The sequence below is a fragment of the Battus philenor genome, unplaced genomic scaffold, assembly GCF_028537555.1.
Source record: "Battus philenor isolate CCGP_79_NKW_IND1 unplaced genomic scaffold, ilBatPhil1.0.hap1 SCAF_14, whole genome shotgun sequence".
Lineage (NCBI taxonomy): Eukaryota > Metazoa > Arthropoda > Insecta > Lepidoptera > Papilionidae > Battus > Battus philenor.
The window spans coordinates 9,932,059-9,948,273 of record NW_027181676.1 but is presented as its reverse complement, the minus strand read 5'-3'; the positions used below and the strand labels follow the sequence as shown (position 1 = coordinate 9,948,273).

At 31.0% G+C, this 16,215-nt stretch overlaps 1 protein-coding gene across 2 annotated transcripts in view; it reads left to right on the top strand.

The window, feature by feature from the left end:
* ths (thisbe) overlaps positions 1–16,215 on the top strand; it is a 103,489-nt gene that overhangs the window by 57,074 nt on the left and 30,200 nt on the right. The window contains exon 1 of one of the 2 annotated variants that reach the window (XM_068777778.1): positions 8,053–8,498. The exons of the other annotated variant lie outside the window; for it this stretch is intronic. Coding sequence (XP_068633879.1) covers positions 8,497–8,498 — 2 coding nt within the window. The 5' untranslated portion in view covers positions 8,053–8,496. Of the gene's footprint in view, positions 1–8,052; positions 8,499–16,215 lie in introns of those variants that run through there. 2 annotated transcript variants of the gene reach the window in all.

The window sequence follows — 16,215 nt, the reverse complement described above, 5'->3', positions numbered from 1 at the left end:
CCCATCGCGTCATATCATAAAAATATTTTTTTGACATTTTCAGAGTGAAAATGTCAAAAAAATATTTTCTATGTACAGGAGGATTGGAAATAAGTATAAAAGCCTTTGGCTAATAAATATACATTCACGTTTTTTTAATTTTTACACCAATTATCTTATCTAATATAATAAAACGGAAAATATTTGGAATAATTTGTAATATATAATTTGGTATAAAAAAATTCTTTTGGCACTATATGATTCTCAACCGTTAGCGTAAACTGGATGATGAAAACTGAGATACTTTAATGCGGTCATCTGTAAATTTTGTTCTTTTACCAATTTCTGCCAGTAATTAGCCAGTCCATCTAGAACTCATTAGAACATAAATGTAAGTGGGCAAGTTGTAGAAGAAGATGTGGTGAACACTAAGCATTAAATATTTGACCCGAAGTAAGAAGTTCCATAATCCTATATAATATCAATACCGTAGCTTAAATGCAATTTATAAATAAAAAAAACTCTAAAATGCGTTTAGGTTTAGGTTTATAGTAGTCGCTATCTTATTATCGCAATTATGGAAAACAATCGTAATAAATAACTAGCCATTAAATTCTTTCTATATCTTTAGTAGTGATCAGCAATTTCATATTGTTAATTAATTTTAAGTCTTTTTAACGCCCGTTACCGACCGGTCCAAAGTTTACACGACAAGGATCGACGAGTTCTATCAATGCACACTTCGCCGGCAGTTATATTTGTCGACTGGCGCCTCTCGTATGTAATTGTTCGAACAAATACACCCGAGACGCCTGATTTACTAATGTATCTAGTTTTAGCACTTACACAAGCAATCGGGATTCTTCACGAAAACATCGGGTCCCGCCTACGTTTGCATTTTTTATTTATTTAAAGGTTGAATGAGCAATACTAGCCCTCCGGTAGAAGAATGAGACTTGCGATTGTAGGTCGCTAGTTTGATTACCGTGATATAATCATATATAATTCATACTTTATGCATTCGTTATATAAGATTGCCACTGCCACAAACAAGTATCCAGTAGATGAGCTTTGGGGGAGGCATATACCTTGCAGCAGTGTTTGTCTACGGGCTGAAATACCCTATACAACAGATATCATGTAAATTACACTATATAAGGTTGAAGAACTAAAATCTAATTCAATTTTTCTAAAGACATCAGAATTTTGTTTGAAAATATCGACACTGTTTAATTCATTAATGTTATTGTAGAGCCTAATAAGTAATATTAATTACACAACTGTAAAAACATTATTGATTTTACAAATATCTAATAGGAAGATGTTAAGTTTCCGTATAGTATAAATATGTTGATTTTTAGCGACGATAGTAATGTTGGCGTCTCTAAGAAAGAGAGATGTATTTTATGAAAATAGACTAAACTCTACTATTAATGCCTGTTAGAAAGAGGAAAGTACAAAAATGTATAGAATATATTTTGTAATAAGTTGTTACTTATACCCTTAATAAACAAGTTAGTTGTAGTTGTGTAGTTGTGTAAAATAGTTTAATCTTATTTATGTTAAAAAATATTTTCAATTTTTTTAAATGTTTGACCATTAATTGCCACTGTATAAAGTTCTGTAATTGAGAGGTAAGTCATATGTTGATTATTCATGTCAAATAATTTCATAAAGTTTGCTGCATTGAGCTCTCCGTTCCCGCAAGTGGGGATCGAAATATGGCGGCATGAAATATTCATTCCAATGCATAAAAATTGATGATTCATGATCTACCTGTTAGTATTTAACAAAAAGTTTTGATGTGCTTCAAAAATTTTTGTAGTGAAGACAAAACATGTTAGCAAAGAAATTGCATTTCACTTCACAATGTCGCAATTGAGGGTGTATTGACTCGTTCCATGTGATATTTCTTCTTGTCAGTTCTCTTGATTTGTTGCTTGTAGCAAGAAGTTATTTTCTTTTCTTCAACTATATTGAAGTTTTGAAGATTGCATTTGGCAAATTTTCAACGTCTTTGTTACTTCAAGTATCTTATGCTATTAGATATAAAATGATGTCTCTTCGTTGGCTAAGAATTATTGCTTCTATTTTTAAATTCATTCGAGTTAACTTGCGAAATAAGAGAAAATGAGAATAATGACACATACAAGTACAAACTACACTATTCAAATACGTGTTTTTTTCTAGTTAAATTCGTTCTGTCTTTTTAACATCCTATATTTAAGGCGGCTTATCTAATAATAACCGTAGGCATCGGAGAAGATTTTTAAGTAAGTTATTATTTGTTTATAAACAAAATATTTGAAGAACGGTTAAGTTATAACAAACATAGCCGCGTAACGCAGAGCACCATGTCTAATATATTATGTAACAAAGTATAAACATGTAGTCGTGGTTATAATATGAAAATAGATTTTATTCGACCTGCAGAAAAAACTTAAAATAAATAAGTAATCATATTAAATGAATAGCAATGAAAACACGCAGTGTCCTTGTGTGAAATCATAGACACTGTAAATATTTGTGCCCAAAATGAAACTTATGTATGTTATTGAGATACTGTGCGAAGCGAAGTCGTTGTTATTGATTTCGAAATGATTGTTCAAATCGGTAGTCTTTGACATTCTCATAGCACTAAACACACTGGCACCAAAGTGAGAAACTATTCATGAACCGTTTATATTTCGAACTTGTCATCAATAGATGTCTGCGGATAGCTAATCCTATGTATATAGGTTTTTCACATATGTCAATAAGCCGTTATCTTCGGGCTCCGCGAGACAGTCTGGTCTAAGTATTGTGGGTCACGTCGTTTTCGCAGCCACTTTGCGGTTCGATGGAAACTTGTATATAGCTTATTGCCACTTCATTTATTCAAAATAATTAGTACTTTTTATGGACTGTATTACTTTTAAAAAAATAAATTATTAATATCCAAAAGACATTTTGGTCAAATATTGATTTCTTTTTCGGAACAGAATTCAATTGTAATTTTAATTTAAGTTAAAGTTTGCTTCCTTTTTAACTTTTAATAATTATTGCGATAGGGAAAATGATTTAATGTAACTATTGTCATTGGTTATAAAGATGTTATAACAGATAGACAGAAAGATGTTAACATAAAGAATGCAGCCTCTATTTGTCAGCTTGTTTAGTAATGCACTTTTTTGAGTCATTTAATTAGACCGTGTTTTCCATATCAGTAGTAAATAGAGCTTTTTAACCCGACAGCATTATTCAATGTCAACAATAACATACGAATTTTTTTTCAAATATAACAAGTATATTTTTTCCTTTAATTAGGTGGTTGACTATTATTCAAAATATATACATGTGTAATATCGAATTTCTTCGACTACGAAATTATTACATTACGATATAAGTTCTAAAGGCAAAGTTTTAAATACATATCATAGTCAGAAAATGTGTAACTATTAAAATTAATCATGGAGTATACGTTACATTTAATACACATAATATTTAATGAGCAATCTTACAAGTACAGTATAAGCATGTTATTATAATAGGGATTTAAATTCTCGTATTTGTTTTGTTATTTAAATTGTGTACATATACGAACTTGATCTAATACAAAATCAATACTTTACAATGATTGAATCGTTCAATGATTGCGTCATTCGAATAAGTGTTATTTAAAAATACGACTACTGTATATTAGACATCAAATGAAAAAAAATATTTCAGTACAGTATTTGTAAGTTCTTTTTTTATTTATTTTAGCAGTGAAAAGCTTTTGTTAGATTAATAGCATGTAGAGACAAACAAAGTCGTAAATTTTAACAAACATCGCTAGATGTTTTAAGTTATTGCTGCTCTTAACGATTGGTAATTTAAAACTATTCGCAAAAAATATAGCAATTTACGTATTAAATCATTTAGTATAATGAAGTCATAGATATAAATTATTCGAGAATGTACTGCATTTTGTGTTCCAAAGATATAAATGTACAACATGTGAATGTTATTGTTTTCTCTATTTTATTGTTTGCTTATTTATTACCTTAAACACTATATTTTATCGTCAAAGAACTTTTAATAATTCTTTTTAAAGTAGTTTTTCTGTTGTTTAGCTATACCTTTTTATTGATGGAGGTTTTGCTATCGGAAGTTATGACTCTGACCACCTTGAAACCCATGAAGTTGCTATGGTAATAGTATAAATATATACTTTTTATTGAGGTATTGACAATTTCAAATAACACAAGCGCGATCGATAGATTTCTGATGTGTAAAAGCTTTAGCACTGCTGATATTAACGTTATGGTTTGTTGGATGTTACCTTGATATCATAAATTAACGCCATACATATTTTTAATAACAGACGTATAGGGCGTGACCGCGTTATACAATCATTGGATCGTTAAGAATTAATTATTGTATGGTAAACAAATATTTTTGAAATCGCTTGGTGGTGTTAGGTTAATTATCTCCTGTGTTCTATCCACGCAAGCATGGGAGATATGTAAACTCCATTATGATACCAGTGACCATATGTCATATAAAAAGCACAACCACATTTGTCGTTTGAACCACTAGAGCAGTCAAATAATACATATTGTTTTACCTGGCTGATTCTTTCATGAAATTAGTACACTGTTAGTCGAATGTAAATGTCCGAATGTAAATGTGTAAAAGTGTATGTAAATGACGAAGCTGCAGCAGCCCGAAGTCGAATATTAAGCTCCGAAATTGAATTTTATTGCAGAAATATTCATTACCAATAATCTAATAGCAATACTGACATTATACTTTTTTAATATTCGACCATGACCCCTCTAATCCCTCACATACTAATGATTACAAATATGGCATCTTTTCATTATTATTTTATAACAACAGCAGGTAGCCAAATTTTCTTTGAAAACATATGTCTACCTTTTTAACGTCTTGCAGTCTGTATATAAGTGCTTGTTAACATCTTCCTGAATATTCAAAGAAGTTAGTAGCCAGTGTTGACACGTCCCTTATGCGAAAAACTTAATACCGTTCAACGGACCTTCCGGACCTTCTTAAGAAAAAATTACGGCAGAATCTTTTGATGAGTTGGTTTGGCAAATTGTCCTAAACCTCAAGGCATTTATCGATCTGTAGCGCTTGAGCAGCGACTTAAAATAAAATAATGTACCAATTAATATATAATTGAGTAGAACCTCTTAATTGTATTGTTTATATGTATACGTTATAGCTGTATTTATCCATGAGAAAAATTGTAAATATTGATAAAAAGCTGTCGTGACTCACAGCTGGGTGAAGAAAGATCCGTATAAAATAGAGGCAACTCCTCTCCCAACTGTCTGCTCTTAGTAAAAGTAAAAAAAAAATATTGTAAACAAAACACTAACGGTACAAATTAGAACAATATTACATAATATACATACGCCACTTTTACACAATAAAATGTAAATTTTAACGTTAATACATATATTTTTTCATAAGATGCACAATGTATTATAAATGTTCGAGATTGTCGTTTTTAGTAACATAAGACAAAAGCATAGCTCTGGTACGTGCTACCAGTGATAGTTTACGGCAGTAAAATATGGTCTCCTTACTCTGCGTCTCATTAGCAAGGTCACAGTTGCTCAACGGGTTATGGAAGGGTTAAACTTGGGAATTCTGTACAACATCAAATCAGGAATGAGGAGATGCGCAGACTGCTGAAAGTAGCTTACATAGACCAAGAGATAATCGTTATCGACATCAAAATCATTTAAGTCCTACGACATTCAATGCCGAATGTAGGCCTCTCCAATAGATCTCCAAAAGGATAGGTTGAAAGCGGTCTACGTGGTCTCCACTCCACCTTAAAGTTCCAGCGACCATCTGTTCGGTACGCTATTTGACTTTCCACAGCTACTTAAATTTAACAATCCACTGTACTATGTATTTAAAAAAAATATATTTTTAATTGGAATACTTTAAAGGAAAGGTCGTCTAGAAATATACCGTGTTCGTTTATTTTTTCTCGTTATTATTTACGACCTCATTATGCGTGTTGCATATTTAGTACCTTTTCCATATTTAACGGGTAGTTAATTTTCAAACAAAATGTCACAAACAGTCATTAAAATATAATAACTTGAACGTTTTTTTATGTATAAGGAAATCATAAGAGTCAAGTAACAGAAGTTCAACTTAGTTCAACATTAACTTGTCCTTTATTGCGAAAACCTTTACATGTAATCAATGTATGTAAATAAAGGAAACTGTATGAAACTTGAAAGGTCACGATACTGTAGTGCATTGAAGTGTAAATGATCGACCAATATCAAGCGGTCAGTCACAGCGCGGGTCAAGGCGAGTCTGTCAAAACAATCCTCTTTACTGAGGTACCTGAACGCTAAATCTTATATTATCCAGAACCTTCATTAAATAACTTTATCTATTGTTGCGTATATTCGACATTATCAAAATGTCATTGAAGACATGTTGTTTTATTTGCAATTAAAAGGTTTCCTATTAAATTTTTAAATAATGCGTAATAATAATTCTTAATTTCAAGTAGAATAATAAAAAAATAACCTTTTATGCTTTTAAACCTATTTTCAATCATCCTATATAAACTGATCACTCTGAAAGTCTATTCTATAGACCAATAACTTCTGACAGTACAAATTCTGCAGAAACAAGAAATAATCGATTATGTTTTGTTGTATGTATTATCAGTTCGTTACTAATTACTTCTGTAACTTTGATTTTTGTATAGGATGTGCCATACGTAATGTATGTAAATGAACTATATATTAATAAAGCATTTTAATCTATAACCTGTGCAGATATTATAAGTTTTGCACATACGTTCGAATACGGAATATATTTTTAATCATTTCTTATAGATTTCTGTTTAATTAGTTTATCAAATCAACCAATTTGCTAGCCAACATATTATCAGATTTAGGATTGTGGTATTCGTCCTAAAATAATAATTATAAAACCTCCAAAACAAACTATGTGTGTGTCTTTACATGTATGTATGTCTTTGGAATTTGATTATCTGATTCAGTTCTTGATTTAAAAAACTCTGGGAAGTGGGAAGCAAATGAATTCCAACAAACTGTAGAGGAAAAATGAGCCAGTTAAGTCGAACTGTGCAAAGTTGAAAATCAAGGTATTTAGTGCAGCGGTTTCTAAAATTCAATATTTTCATACTAAACTAGAATTTGTAATTGGGATTCAGCAGAGGACATAGCTTCATAGTTGCTTAACGAATTAACCCTTCTAGTTACGTAACATAATGCAGCTCGAGCCGGCTGAATAAACTTGGCTCACTCCTCGCGTTCTCTACAAATAATTAGACTCTAATATAACTGTAGATGAGTAGGACGAAAATAATTTAAATTTATGTTCGATAAATGTTTTGTTTTTCCCCGTAATCTGTTTGCACTAAGCTTGATTTACTTTCATTTTATCTTTATTACACTATTTTAAAACAGTTTTCTCTTTTACTCATAATACAAATTTTTAAGGATGTTTTGATTCTGCGTCGGTATTAGTTTATAGAAGTGTAGTAGTAAGTCTATAAGTTTTAAAATGTTAATATCTCTTTCAAAAGTATTAACTATTGATCTCAATACGTTCCTGTATGCGATCGTAGAAATAATAGTTTGTTAATGCAAAAAAAAAGTAATTTACCTTTAATAAAACGACTTTATCGCACTAGAGCGGGATTTGTTAACTACGACGACGAAAAGGAATAAAGGTAGGTATATACAGTCGCATTGCCCCATTTTGATAAAGCCGCGCATAGATTACACGGCGACCACTCGAGCGCTCAGGTGCATGTAATGCAGTGGACGATGCTCTCTTTCTACACTACATCTTTATATAAGAATATATAGGTAACACAATATAAATTTCACTTCGGTTAACCGAAAATTCTAACAGAGTGAAAATTGTAAGGTCACCGTCAAAAGTCTCGTATCCACACATCTCAACCGTACGCACACGAACAAAAAAGTTTAGCTTATAAGTTTATAATCAAGCAAGGTTTTTATCTCGTAGTCGTTCGCCGCCCGCCGTGCAGCGCGCATGTGTCCGCCGTTGCTGAAGCCTTATAAATACGCGAGTGAAAACGCATACGCTCGCATATGAAAAGTAAAAAAATCCACAGCCCGAACGTTCAAAGAAGCCCCGTGCGACAAAGACGCCTAACGGGCGAAAAGTGGAGCGTTTTTAAATCGCGCGAGTTTATTCGGGAAAATTATGAAAGTGATGTGAAACATTAGAGGTGTTTCTAAACGGTATACGTCCGCTTTTCATGTTTTTTTTTTCCAAGTGACTACAAAAGCTATTGTTCGATCTTAGATTTTACAAAGGCATATAAGTATGCTATTTTAAGTGTTTTTTTCGCTTTTGAATGCGACCTGTGTTGAAAAAATATTACATAAAAGTGAACTGTACTGTTTTACTAAAGGAACAGCCGCAGTGTAATTCAGTTAGATGTATGTTCAACATAATATACAACGGGTCACAACATGACGGCAAAGTTCGGCTATGTAAGTCTTAGTTGTTAAATTTTATTTTTATTGTTTCCCAGCAAACGATTTTCATTTCCTTCTGCCGTTATCGTCTGTAGATATGTAGTAGTTAATGTTCAAAAATAAAAGACGAATTGATTTATTTACGTTATTTTTGTATGTGAATTTGTTTGATATTTTGATAATTAATATCGTTCGTGTGTTTTCAAGGCTATATATATTTAATGTAAAATAATCTGTTTATAATCAAGTGGCCTAAGATTGTGACTGATAAACGCTTCATTTGGGATATTTAATTTGCATATTGAAGCACATGCCGATGCTGTTCTATATCCAGCTACTGCTTTATTATACGGGACACGTTTACGTTGATGAGAGTATTAGTAGAGAATCATATAAATAGAATATTTAAAAAAGCAATTCACAAAGTAAGAAAATGTTATACAGTCATTTAAACCAGTGCATAATGCTGCAAGGAAATAAGTTATGATAAGAATTGAAACAGTAAAACTTAGTTATGATTATTGTTATGATTTAATGATTTTTTTAACAATAATTATTACGATATCTTCAAGTTTCGTAATAAACTTATCTTAGAATTTAGATAATTAATTACAATAATATTTGTTTTGCTTTAAAATATACAGTTGCTCAAAATGTTTTTATTCAAATTAATACATACATAAGGTTGATACGAAATGGAATGGTAGCCAAAGAAATATTTTCTTAACTTCACTATAAAAGTTATACAACAATAACTATAAAATTTGTTTCATAGAAAAATATTTACGTTTAATGAACATTTAAGAAGAAAAATGTTCTTATCGTTTCAAAGGTCAAGCACAGCTGATGTCTGATGTCAAATCAGACCTCCCGTGAGTAAACACATTAAGATTTTATTATTTTAAATTGCGAATAAAACAACAAATATTAATCACAATAATCATTAAGCTTTGTGTATTTGAACTAGCATACAGTTTATTTTATTATTAGTGTTTTATATGGAATGTAGATACGCCCTTAGGAGAGATTACTTTGCAGAAAATTGTTGATATGGTGGGCAACAATCTTTCAGTAACTTAAATATTGGCTGAAATTTGTGAAATGCAGACCTCAAATGTGTTTGTGTATAATATATTAATAAAATAAAGTATAATTTTTTTTTCTATGTTAAATACTATATAATATTTTTATTACGTTTCTATTATTTTAATTTTTAAGGATTGCTAACAAATGTACTCGTACATATTTAAATATTAGATATAATATAATAGTCATTGATACAACCAAATTAATTGCTATTTAGATAATATGCTTCCACAACATGCGCCTTGTTTAATACGTTACTTATATATTATATGATATAATTTTTCACATCCGGTCATATCAATATTCTTATCGGGTATCTATTTAGTATTAGATCTATAGTGGATTGTAAATTCCGATGATTAGGTTTTTCAGTATTATTGCTGTTTACTTTTTATATTTATGATACCTATAAATTTGAAGAAACGAGTTTTCAGTTTTTATTTAATACAAGAAATCTGTCAAATTTTAATTTAATTTAAATACATAATTTTGTACTTCCACTATATGTGACCAGCTATAGATTTCACACCGACACCCCCACTAAACTTTCAACTGTACAACATATACTTCATATATTTTTAATACATCATTGAAGGAACATAAATACGATATTCAATAATTATATTGACAATTGTTAATACGGATTATACATACCTGTTTTATTGGAGGCTATTTCTCCCTACAACGTTAATTAACGACTTGTCAATTATAGAAATAGCAGTAGATGTTTATGACTACATACGTGTGGTAAAATCATTTGAATATTGTTTTACAATTATGTGCGACCTTGGAATATTTTTCAGAATATTTTACTGGTTTAACAATCTCGAATTATAAATTAAATGAACCCTGAAGCATAAGCGTCTAATTGTAAATCCCTATTGTCATTTTCTAACAAATAATAAGAACAAAGGGAAAGTAAGTGGTTAAGTTATTTACGTTCCTGATCGTTTAAACATACAAGAAGTATAAGTTTTTATGTTAAGAAATGTAATACGACATTTAATAATATTTTTATTATTTTATATATACCATTGTGGATGTATGTCTTATTACGAAAGTTAGTATCTGAAAAGTACGAACTTATGTCGTCGAAAGTAAAATTGAGGTAAGAATGCGTTTACACGTGAACAAAATATTAGTGTACATCTGTGGTTTGCGTGGTATGACGTAGCGTATTACCTTAATGTTGATGAAAAATCAAAACAAACCAAGGTGTGTTTTTGGACTGATGTCTACTTAGCCTTTTCTTGGAACATGTTATGGAAGTCGTAGAGTAAAAATATAATGCCATGGACTATATCATGAAATATTGATCGATAATTTTACTACTAACTAAGGGTACTTAGCAACACGCAATCAAATATTGCAGGATTATTTCTAAAAAATATAACTCTTGTTACTAGTCCGTTTGTCAAAACACTGCAGTTATGTATAAACGCATCTTTAATTTTTTTTATTTATCGCACAACCTTCTCGTTCACTTGCTTCTAAAAGTAAATAAAAGAACGCTATAGTAATTCTGTCTGACGTATGTAGTTTAATACCATCTTAAATATGTAGTGCATTAGAAATGACCGCCGCGGTGGTAGCGCCATAGCAAGTCAATATAAAAGAGGCGTACTATATGTAGTACTGTTAGGTGGTGTTTAGAAAGATTTTTATAATTATGTTATTTTTTAGATTTTTAAGTTATACTATATTATATAATTTTTGATAGTTTCATTTTTATTTCATTTCACTACTGTAAAAACAGTTATTGTAACTTATGTGTTGATTAAAATTTTTAATCATTCACTCTAGCAAGTATTAATGTTATTTTACTAAAATAACTTTTACTACTACTTTTTACTTTATTTTTACTACTACTACTACTAAAAGTAAATATACATATGTATGTATATATATAAATATGTAAATAAATAAGAAAAACCCTCATTATAATTTAATATGCTACTGTACATTCGTGTCATAAGTGCTTTTCTAATACTGATAAACTTGAAACTAGATTTTTTTGAATTAATTTAAACAATTTACATTAAAATCAAACAAAATAATCGTATTCTCTTGATTTATGAAGGTCATTCACTACTATATTACGTGTATAATTAATCATTTAAAGTAGTTTTAGGTTGAATATATAATAAATTAAGTATTTAATTCATGTTAGAACCATGTTTTAAACTGTGGGTCTTAATATTTCTTATCCAATGAATGTTATAATCGTCCTCCATGCGTCGTATCCGTCACTATTGAGAACCGTGACCCTTTAGAAAGTTTGTCGTGTACTATGTGCCGATCTTCGGCGGTGTGTATTACTTCGGCTGCTGTGGTATTCGAATGTGGTTTGGACCTAATCGGACCAGCGCATGCGGCTGCGGCCTCGTGGCCTTCCACCACCTATCTATCCAGTGATCAAAAAGTTTTTTCTAATTTATGTAAAATAAAAGAATTCAAATCGGTGCCTAGATAACTCGCGATTGTCAATTACGACTTCAAAAATCTTAATTTTTATAAGTCATCTGTACCTTTGGTATTTCCTATGAAATATGATATGAGCAGTATCACTACAAAACTTCGTAATGTCATAACTATTCGCATCACCGACAAAAAATAAAAAATGTTGCTCTCAACGTCAAACATACTGTATTGTATTAATTTAAATAACACGGCTTTTTAATAATACTACAATGATATTCAATAATTTGATTCTTAAACATTAAATTAATATTTAATTGCCTAAACGTACATACAATTCCGCATTACTCAATACGTATTTGTGATCATTATTATTTAAGTACTACAAACAAATTATTATGCTTATCTATTCTCACAAATCGATTTCCTTAAAAGACTGCTTGAATTTAGATAAAATTAGCTTACGTTTATTTTAATACGATCGTAAAATTCTCACTATATTAAATAATTCTGGTTTGACAGGTGATAAATAGGTACGATATAAATTGTTAAACGAAACTAGCTAGAGTGAAGTTTTTCGCAAAATGTATTCAAACCGAGTTTACGACAATAATATTGCTATCGATATCGATTTATTGGTATTTTATTTTTGAATAATACATGCGTTAAGAACTTAAAAAAGATTAAAGTTTACAGGCTTAGATTTTATTTGTTCGGGTGTCTTTGGATAAATTTTCCGTTTTTATAATTACTCATAATTTGGATCATTAAAAAAAAAATCATAGTTGAAACTATTGTCTCACCGTAGTTATCTATAATCAATTTTAATACAGCATCTGAATATTTGATCGAATATAAAACTGATGAGAGGAGCACCAGATAATAGCACAAAATATTAAGACAATATTTCGTGATTAATCTCATCATAATTTATGTTTAACGGTACTCGAAGTACCAACTCTTTTGCAAATATCCTTTGCTACTTTTTCCTCCCTTGTAGGTATTCTAGATGCAACAATAGCGGGGCAACAAAAAGATTGCCTTTTTCTATAGGCTAAAACTGCACGGTCTTTTTTAGCGTCTTTAGTCAAAACTACGGGAACTCTTATATATTCTGTAGTTCTACCGAAACTACCATACCACGCCTTAGGAAGATGAGGTGGGGGCTGAGGAAAAATGCGCCGCGTCTGCGAGCGTTGACGGTTGTAAAGTCGTTACAGAACCGAGCAGCCACTACTTCTCCCAGTATCGACGCTCGCATACCCAAGGCTCGTTACAGATATTATGGTAGCTCTGTATTATACTGTAGTTTTAATTATGCTAGCTATTGCTTTATTTTTTTTCTAGTTTTATGCATGCTGTGTCCTGTGAAATATATGTTGGTTATCAGTAGATGAATAATCTACGTCGTTCAGCTCTAGATAGCACCGTTCGTCTGATACGAATGTAATAACACCATGTAGCTCAAAAAAGGAAACTCGACACAAAACTCTCACCCTGTCAATTGCTGTTAAACAGGAGATTAATTAAAAACGAAGACTTTTATAAACTACCTTTTCGAAAATGATACAAAACATAGTCTTGAGCTCTCATACTATTTAAAAATTACCCACTTTTATCTGTCCTTAGAACTTATATGTACTTATGCCATGGATTAAGCGACCTGTTTGATTTTGTTCTATAATATCTCTTAAAAGATTTCTATTTACGTTGTTAATAAAAATATTCCTGGATAAGTTAATCATATAAGCTAGGATAACGCTATAACTTATTACTGGCACCTATTTTTTATTAAACAATTGACAACAGGCGTTACTCTTTTGTGGTCATTATTGATTGTGCACGTTAAATTTTTCACATAACAAAGGGCATGTTTTCGATACTTAAATCATGATAAAACGTTAAATTTTGTATGGCGTTATGTACATTACATAGCTTGTGAGATCAGTAGTAGTTTCACGGCAAGCCCTTAAAAATTTTACTCGAAGAAATAAGAACGGATATCCGCAAATTAACACCTAGCCTTATAAATTATCAGTTTATAGTGCTGTAATCAAGTTTGTCTCAACAAATATTAGCACAAAAGAAGAGACGCCTGTGTATTTTTACACCTTGGTTACTCAACAACGTTCCAACGAAAGTAAATAATAATTAACATACGACTTTTGAGTTTTATGGCGGGTTCGTTCTATAATGAGAACATGTCAATACGTACGTTATTTCAAAAGAATTTTCTGGGTATTTATTTATTTTTCGTGTTATAATAATACATATTATTATTTGGTATCCAGGTTGCCAAATAAAATTCTTCATAAATATATTTTTCGTGTTTATGTGTGTATTTTTCGTATAACATAAATTTATGAAGATATGTATTGCATAATGTTTTGGGGCGACTACTAACATAAAACTGACATATTTCTTGCTTAAAAAGGTGTATAGAGCAATTTTGTAATTTAAAACTAACGAAAAACTGTCAGCCATATTTTAGAAATTTAAGGTTACACACGCTCCATCATTGTACATCTACGAGACTGCTATATTCACTTAGGCTAATATACTTGCACTAATGTCTTTCTGGTTAGCGGAACAGAATAAAACCACCCTTGGCCAAAACCACCACGTTTTTCCAAAAAAATAAACTCGCACTGTCACTGGCATATAACAAACTGCAGCTTACGCTTCGCGAGACTGAATCTACTGCTCATGACAAGTGTAACTTGCACACGCTTTAGGTCGTATAAATATAAAAAAATCATGATAAGTTTATGGTTTAGGAAATGGTTCGCAATCTTGGGTTACACTCTTGGGTTGTACTCTGAACTAGCATCTATCAAAAGATTCAGATTAGTTAATGGTTGACAGAAAATAGTGAGAGTAATAATTGCATTGGGTTATCGGCCTCCTACTAGATAGCATCAGGAAGTCAAAGCCTTATAAACTGAAAACAATATCCGCATACGCGTCAAGAACGTAACCGAGTTAGGTATATACGTGCCGTATCTACACTGGTGCATTAAATCGATTAGGATACATTGATTATATGATCTATGAACTTGGTTTTTGTTTTAAAACGTTGGTGCCGTCATGACACTGCGTTGCGAGGTGACGCGGACAATTTGATTACTAATGATTAATAGTTTCGCATACCGCACGTTCAGTTTCATATTGGCGAGTGACGCAACCGGGGAGTTAACGTTTTGTTGACGGTGAAATATATGTAGTAAGCCAGGAATGTGCTGGAGTTGGTGATATTTAAGCTACCGCTCGCCATCGGACACTTAGACCGCCAACAAAGCGTTGTTGGTGGTCTGAAATTTTGTAGAATAGTAACTATTAAAAAAGTTAAAAACAGTATATGCTACATGCAAGATAATTTATTTATACTACTTATTTGTCTACTTTTTATACAAGAACACATCAAAAAAATTTACATATAATTGACCAAATAAAGTGCAAAGGGAGAAACGTGATTGTAAATGTACTTTTACTCTTAACTTTTTCTCAATGTGGAGAAGGTTAAAAATTTATTGATGCAATTTAGTGCGATAAATGAAAAATACCGAAACCATTAGTAATTTATTTAATTGACACTAATGTAAATTGCGTCACAAAATCTATTTTAAATTTGAAAATGATACATAATTTAAATAAACGGCCTGCATTTAGCGGTATCCATCGAATTTAATAAGATCGTCTAGTTACTTTTTACGAGGATGTTCTTCCGTGGCTTGTTAGATCTCTACACAAAAACCTTAATATATTTGTTATATACGGTATCAGTCCTGTAAACTGACAATTCAACTTACTCATCCGCTAGGCAACGCTTGCCACTTTTGTTCATCTACTTTTCTCCTTCTTCACGATTCGACCTCATACACAATCTAGATAAATAATAACAAGAAATCTAGATAATTTACACGAAACTAATATTTATAAAGCAAGTTTTAGAAAATTGACACGTATATATATTAATAATGAAACCAATTCGCATAGATTTACTACTTATAATAACATAAGTAAGTAACGAAACTGAATTCTGTCGGCGTAGTTAGCTTTACCGGCGCCGGCTAATTTTACAAAGGTCGTTTTACGAACGTATGTTGTATCTACGTTAATGAGCACATACAATAATTGATTGAGTAATGTTACTATGACGCATTTATGAATGTGATAGAATTTATATTTATTAGTATTTTCTTAGCGATCAGCATATTTGTAGACTAGC